The sequence below is a fragment of the Sphaeroforma arctica genome, assembly GCF_001186125.1.
Source record: "Sphaeroforma arctica JP610 unplaced genomic scaffold supercont1.24, whole genome shotgun sequence".
Lineage (NCBI taxonomy): Eukaryota > Ichthyosporea > Ichthyophonida > Sphaeroforma > Sphaeroforma arctica.
The window spans coordinates 121,210-128,397 of record NW_014040534.1 but is presented as its reverse complement, the minus strand read 5'-3'; the positions used below and the strand labels follow the sequence as shown (position 1 = coordinate 128,397).

The window sequence follows — 7,188 nt, the reverse complement described above, 5'->3', positions numbered from 1 at the left end:
TGCGTTTCTGTCTGTCTGTCTGTCTGTCTATATATATATACATATATATATAATAAGTGCTTGTATGTATATTTATACAAGAATATGTATGTATATGCACGTATGTATGTATGTGTATTGGTGACTATGTGCGGGATCCTGTAGAATAGTATACACATACCACACAATGAAATCGCTGTATCTGTTCGCGTTTTGTACTCTTATGTATGAAAGCCAAACACTACACTATTAAAATCAATGCGAGAAAGCTGACCACAAAAGACGAGCAGGTGTTGGAGACAACAATACAATACATACATGAACATGTGCAGATGGTGTATGTCCTGCCGTAGGCCCGGTAGGCACAGTCACCGTCACAGGTGTTGGGAAAGCAGTGCTTCCACCGGAAGTAGTTGTGTGTGTCCCATTAACTGGGTGGGTGTAGCCAGCATCCGAATTTAATTTCTCTGTAACTTTTGCCACAGCTTTTGTCAGCGACTCTGGTTCGGTGGCCCACAGAGAGAGATATAAGGGTCTTTCATTATCAGGCAAGGATGTACCGGGTTCGCAATACCTTCCTTTAGTACACACACTGACTCCAAACTCGCTCTGCAATTGGTTATGGAACGCTTGGCGTGTAACTTCTAAGCGTATCATAGCAGGTACGTTGTTCACCTCTATATCACGCATAAGCGATGAGGAGGCTGAGCTTGCTTGCACAGATGCAGGAAGTTTCACATTAGAGTGTGGTTTGACATTAGTAAGTCCTTTTGCCGCTAAGCGCTCGTTGAGCTTTGCCGCTGCGAGCGCGGCAGCTTTGAGCGCTGCTGGATTGGACATGTCAGCAACCGTGAATAACTGCGCCACTTGTGAGGGCAGGCCAAGCTGTTTATATCAGGATACCAGTGTATTGGTCCCAGTTACCGGGGTATTTTCACAGGAAGATGACCTTGCAATGCTAAGGATAATATAGGTAGCGTGTAAATATGTACATACATATATAAATATATACTTCCTGAGTCCTGACGTGCATACACATAAATAGACTCCAGAGCCTTCACTTCAACCAAGAACCGAAAGTGGCGGGCCAGAGGAGAGTGAACGCTGGGAGTCTGTGACTGATGCGGTGGAGTGAAGAATGATGACGAGAGGGTTATTTTATGTTTTTGGGGTTTATATCTTATCTCAAAAAACTATGTTTAGTGCCATACTGACAACTAGGTTTTTTAATTTGTTTGGAAAGAAATTTGTTTTCTAAAAAAAGGTAGTACATCATCGCAGATCCGATTGGTCGGTCATATTGATCGTTCGATAATATATAATGACACCGATGACCGATCACATTCACACCGTTGATGGGTCGTCGACATTTTTACTTTTTTTAAAAGTGTTCCATTCGGCGTTCAACAATGATGTTGATGGTGGATCTATCAGTGGGGGATGTTCATTGTTCTCTGCTCTCACTGGCCTAAATGAAGAAGTGTACAATGTGTACTTTTTGAAATTTCGAAGTCGACTTTTGTGAGGAAGGAAGTATCCTTCAGGAGATAAGACTTGAGAATTGCTCGTTTATGTATAGATTGCTTCCTTAAAAGTCGATTATCATCACTAGAGTGACTAGTCGAGTGTATTACATTTTAAAGCATAAGACGGACCATTAGGTGGATAGAATAGTCGCATATAACACAGAAAAGACATACATACCGATAAGATTTAAATTTACAAACTAAACTAAAAGTGTTTTTTAAACACAGTGTGAACTGGTCTCTCACACCATATTCTGTAGTTTAGAATTAGTTATGCTGACTGCAATCACTGCACCCACTATCAGCAGACCGGACCCTATAGCGGAGTCAACTATTATGCATAGGTCCATTACCACCTCTGCACCAGGAAAACTTATCCTTTTCGGTGAGCATGCGGTAGTGCATGGGAAGGCCGCCGTGGCTGCCGGACTAGGATTGAGAACAGCAGTGAAGATAAATGAATATAACGTGGAGAGCTCGCATGATAGCTTAGAACATGATGACAGTATTGGAGACCAAGGGGGTTTAGTGCAGGTTGATAGGGATACGATACGGTTCAGCACCAAGGATGTACAGGACCTGGACGTAAAGTGGAGCATACAAGAAGTAAAAGACCTTAGTTTACTAATTGATGTACGTCTAGAAGAATGCGGAAAGCCGCTCGCAGCTGATATAGAACACATTACACAATTTGTACACGACACAATTGGTGGTGAGTCAGTGTGCCCCACAGCGCTAGTAGCCGCTGCGGTGTTCTTGTACTTATATATATGTACGGGTTCGTGTTCGAAGCACACAGCTGCACAAACACAGCCAAACAACAACACGTCAACGGAAAGGAATACAGATGTCCGAACAGAAATAGATACACACCCCAATACCGATATATCAGCTAACATAGATTTGGTAAGAGATAATACGCGCTGTAGGAAAATGAGGGTCATGCATGCTCATGTAAAGTCGCAGCTACCAATTGGTGCGGGTCTTGGATCGTCCGCGGCGTTCTCTGTTGCACTAGCTGCCGCTATGCTAGCAAGTGGTGGTCAAATACGAAACCTGTGCAGCATGGATATGGAACATGAAATCGAAGACGATACAAAGGATGTCAAAATAGTCGATAGCAATACACGGAACTCTCAAGACAATGATTGTGGTGAGACGGGTGATAAGAAGCTTGCAAATGAGATGCAAAGCGAACCCGCGATTATCGCCTGGTCGAGCGAAGAGCAAGAGATCATCAATGTGTGGGCTTTCGCGGCAGAGTGCATTATACACGGATTACCCTCTGGTATTGACAATACAGTCAGTTGCTACGGATCGGCAATTAGGTTTCAAAGAGGCGCGCCCATGCAAAATGTGGATATGCCCAAGCTGAAAATATATCTGACGAATACCATGGTGCCCCGAAGTACAAAGGTGAGTTTCTTAAGACATGGTTGTGCATGATGTGCACTCTTGGGTTGTCCGATTGAGATATGAAATAACCATTAGCACTAGTAAATTATATTGACCTCCCAAACTCGGAAACAATTTCTCTCATAGCTGAAATCGTCGAGTTGTTCTTTGTAAATATCGGTACTTTTGACTACGTGGACGAGGCATGCTTTGCTTGTGTTGGTCAACAATGTGGTTATGCTTTTTTATTCTTATAAGATAGTACACGATTCTACGACTTCATATCTACGTCAAAGAGTAGCATACGGAGTCAATATCTGTGCGCGTATATTAATTGGATTACAGAGGGGGCGCAAATATTTCTCTCGTATCGTTAGATTTAATACTATTAAAATGAGCTGAGAATTTTCTCTGCTTACACTCGCTAAGAGATTTTGGAGCAACCACACGTACTGAAACACACGACTGCCTCGGCATGTGCCTGTCTGAGCACACGACGCGTTCACATTTGTGTTGATATTGTTATCCCTCGAGAGTACCATCGATGTGGAAGTGTACAAGTAAATCTATGATCATTTGTGCATGCTTTAAACTGTGCGAGTCATTGTGTCACACGAACCTGAAACCGCCCAACCGTTTCTACTAAAGGCCGGGGTTTTGCTGCCCGGGGAAGGCTCTATTTGTCGTCTTTCTATTGATATGGTGGGTTGCTCTTTGCGACATATGGCACATGCCGGTATTTGGTTCCCCACGATCGGCTATCACAAATATAGGCACATATGTATTGTGCTTTGTCGCGAATCTCAACTAGGTAGGCCTAGCGGATATTCTTTCTCGCAAGAAGAGTCAATTTTAATTTAGATATGCATTTTTTTCAATCTTATTTCCACAGTTATTAGTTGCCGAAGTTCGGAGAAGGAGGGATCTATTGCCTTCTGTCGTGGATCCCATACTCATCGGTAAGTTTGTCCGCATATATGCTTCTTCATGCGCAATCATAGTCTTTTGTCAACATCATGGTGCTAAATTCGTGGCCATTTCAAGACATCGTTCCTAGTGATAAGTGTGGACGGAATAATGTACGTGTCAACGATATTGTCAATACTGAGGTTTTTAATATCACAAGAGCATGCGAGTGTGCTTTCCTCGCACAATACTCCGATACATTCACTCAGTCGGCAGCTTGGTAGAGCAGGACTTTGTATATCTGACCCTATAAAATTACATTTGCCTGTTTTACTGCATAATGTATATACATTCTATTTTTATCAACACCACTAAAGTATGTTGCGATCACGCACTTTTCAGCTGTGGAGAACATCAGTTTGAAAGCCTTGGATATACTACAGACCTTGCTGAAGGTCAATGCAACGGCAGTAGTCTCGCAACTCTTTTCGGAGCTCGAGGTATGTGAGATATGAGAGAATCGCGTGCATATAATTCGCTGTGAAAGAGCGTGGGTGTACTTTCTACGCGCCCAACCAATATATCTTTATTTGGGCTGGCTTTCTGATACTTCGTCGCAGGTACTTTTTTTTATGAAATTTGGCATTGTTCTGTAGGCTGGTGACTGGTATTATATATATATATATATGTGTGTGTATGTATATGAATATGTATATATATGTGTGTGTGTATGTATGTATATGTATATTTGTGTGTGTATACGCCATTTGCATCGCGGTACATCCCACTGTGCCTCCATACATGCTACGTACATATACTTTACCAGTGCTACCTTCGTAATATTTAATGCTCTCTGCATCTATACCTTTGTGGACATATCCTCATAGTGTACCTATACACTGCAACATGCAATTTTCATGACTATTCGTGTTGAATAGATGCTAAATTGTATAGCCCTCTCAGTGGCTGCCGTCGCCATATCTTCTGTGTATGCCGCAAATTCGTATCCATTCTACCTCAATGTATTGACTTGGGTATGGCACGGTGTTTTCACTTTGATTAGATTAAGGTTGTTCTCCAGGTGTAGTAACCAACATATGTGCCTGTTCATTTCCAGTGTCTTGTAGACCTCAATCAAGGCTTGCTGCAATCAGTGGGTGTGGGCCACCCCTCTATATCTAATGTAGTCGAAATAACGAGACAACTCGGCTTCCACACTAAACTCACGGGTGCCGGTGGAGGTGGATGTACGATGACTCTGATCCCATCAGGTATGTGCTCTGGCCGCACACAACGGTTGTGTGCACGACAAGGACGAGACGGACAATGGCACAAAATATAGTGAAGTGCTATTTATATACTGGTTTACATAGCCTTCTAAATTAGACAGTTTACATCTTTCTGTGTTTGTGTGTATTTGTGAATTGGTTGAACTTGTATATTTCGAATTGTGTATGTCTATGGAGTAAAGGGTGACTATGAGTTGGGTAGTCGAACTGATCAGAAGCACGTGAGTAGGGAGTCTATGAGTTATCGATAGTTCTTTGGGTAACGAGTCGGATAGTGTATCGTGACATATCAGTGTTCACATTTGACTTCCCAACGGAACACTCAGTACTATACAACTGAGTTACTCGTAGAAATCTCTCTGCAGGATACCACGTAAATCACTGAATACGCCTTGACATCATAAATATATATATATAGAGAGTTCCCATTTTATAAATATATACTTAACCCATGTATCTCTGATATCGCAGGTACTGACGGGGCCGCGATTGCACAGATGAACTCGGCTCTGCGAGCTGAAGGTTACGACGTTTGGGAGACTACAGTGGGCGGCAGTGGTGTGGTACAGCACAGTAGTGATCCAGATTGGCTACATATCTTATGAAATTACCTGCCAAACTTTGAATAAAATTTAGGCTGATTAATCAGCGTGACCGTCAGACAGGGGCTCTGCCACCATAACAGTACCGCATACTAACATAAGTAGACCGGTGTAGAACACTCAGGTTTTGACAAAATGATCGTTAATGAACTCGGCAAATTAATCTCGTCAGTTAGCGATAAAGTGGTTTTGCGCTTGATATGTCGGCGATATACATACCACAAGCCGACTTGACCTACTAGGTACGAACAACGTGCCAATATGCGCTAGTATGTACCAGCTGTCAGAAGACATCTACAAAGGTGTATGTATGTTTCTGTGTTCTAAAGTAGATTAATGCAACTTCGTGCATTTTAGGGCTGCCGACCATAGAGATCATTCCTTGCATCATATTTAAGGCATCGTTACTAAGGCGACGATAGTTGCGAAATCTCGTCAGTGCAATTTTTACTTGTCAGCTCATAGACTACCTTTTCAAAAAACAAAGGAGTAGACCACGAGTGTTAGGTCAAATGGGGTAGGTCCTCTGTCGATATGCGCACCTAGTGAGGACTGATGGTATTTAAGCAGGGTTCACTTACATATATCGTGAAGTGCTGAGCGCTTCTATAAATTTCTGGTTCTGCACAGTGGCAGTCGCTTCAATTTGGCTTCAAGTTTATTTTGGCACTGGAAATGGATGTCAAATGATACTGCATCGCATTAGCTCTGAACAAAGCGTCATCAATTCAGTCGTACGGTAAAATTGATGCTGTACAGCGTGTGTGCGTATCCGTCGGGTAGAAGCTGATATCTGAGGATGACTTTATCACGTGGCTATATTACTAATGGCACATACTGTTTGCGAGCAGTTCAAGTGGAATGGTTCATATGGTGCCCATGTTCACCGCCTGAATCAACCGTGAATGAGCCTGTACAGCGTTGAAAGGCATACGAGCAATTGCCATACAGTATGTCAGGTGCAAAGGAACCTGGTATATATGCTACTACCCGCTATCTGCTACTAGTTTGGCTTGATATAGGTTATTACGGGTGCAACCAACATCTTCGCCTCGCTAGATGCGATTTGTACATAGTTGTGAATACAACTATACCCACATAGCCTCCTATAGAGTGAGCCACGAACCCTGGAAACCCTACTTACGACTATCGTTGAACAGTGGCGAAACTTGCGAAGCACTGATGACTCCTCGGTGAATATATATAAAATAGAAATACATTTTCAGAATGAGATCGAAATGATAAGGCAGATAGACATAATTAACTGCTCGATGTACGCCGATCCGTGATGGTCGTACACCGAATGTTGCTCGCGTTGGCAGCGCTAATATGCGTTATCACACATCCAATCCATGCGAAGCATGTCCGCAAGTGTCCCCTAGAACCGAGTCCTCATGACAAATGGGCGTCGGAAAAAGTATTGTCTAGTGAATGTAGTTAGAGAAAACAACTAATGTGTAGCTTTAATACTTTTAATCTATTTATTTATAT

At 42.6% G+C, this 7,188-nt stretch overlaps 3 protein-coding genes across 3 annotated transcripts in view; 2 read left to right on the top strand and 1 right to left on the bottom strand.

The window, feature by feature from the left end:
* Positions 1-353: 353 nt before the first annotated feature.
* On the bottom strand, positions 354-968 carry SARC_00704 (hypothetical protein; the record flags this gene model as incomplete). Its single annotated transcript, XM_014305603.1, has 2 exons — positions 454-968; positions 354-410 (listed from the first exon to the last, which is right to left on the bottom strand). The coding sequence occupies exons 1-2, from the start codon at positions 817-819 to the stop codon at positions 354-356; spliced, it is 423 nt and encodes a 140-aa protein (XP_014161078.1). The 5' UTR covers positions 820-968.
* Positions 969-1,490: 522 nt separating this feature from the next.
* On the top strand, positions 1,491-5,756 carry SARC_00703 (hypothetical protein). Its single transcript, XM_014305602.1, has 5 exons — positions 1,491-2,921; positions 3,793-3,859; positions 4,209-4,306; positions 4,924-5,077; positions 5,567-5,756. Exons 1-5 carry the CDS (start codon positions 1,779-1,781, stop codon positions 5,698-5,700), a joined length of 1,596 nt encoding a protein of 531 aa, XP_014161077.1. The 5' UTR covers positions 1,491-1,778; the 3' UTR covers positions 5,701-5,756.
* Positions 5,757-6,942: 1,186 nt separating this feature from the next.
* Positions 6,943-7,188, top strand: part of SARC_00702 (hypothetical protein) — a 6,300-nt gene continuing 6,054 nt past the window's right edge. Inside the window, exon 1 of the mRNA XM_014305601.1 lies at positions 6,943-7,114. Within this exon, the coding sequence (XP_014161076.1) occupies positions 6,986-7,114 (129 nt within the window). The 5' untranslated portion in view covers positions 6,943-6,985. The remainder of the gene's footprint in view (positions 7,115-7,188) is intronic.

Bases quoted from the DNA above. Each gene is read 5' to 3' on its own strand.
- SARC_00703 (XM_014305602.1), top strand. From the start codon at position 1,779: ATGCTGACTGCAATCACTGCACCCACTATCAGCAGACCGGACCCTATA. The intron at 3,860-4,208 runs GTAAGTTTGTCC...CGCACTTTTCAG, and splicing joins CGTGGATCCCATACTCATCG to CTGTGGAGAACATCAGTTTG. The intron at 4,307-4,923 runs GTATGTGAGATA...GTTCATTTCCAG, and splicing joins AACTCTTTTCGGAGCTCGAG to TGTCTTGTAGACCTCAATCA.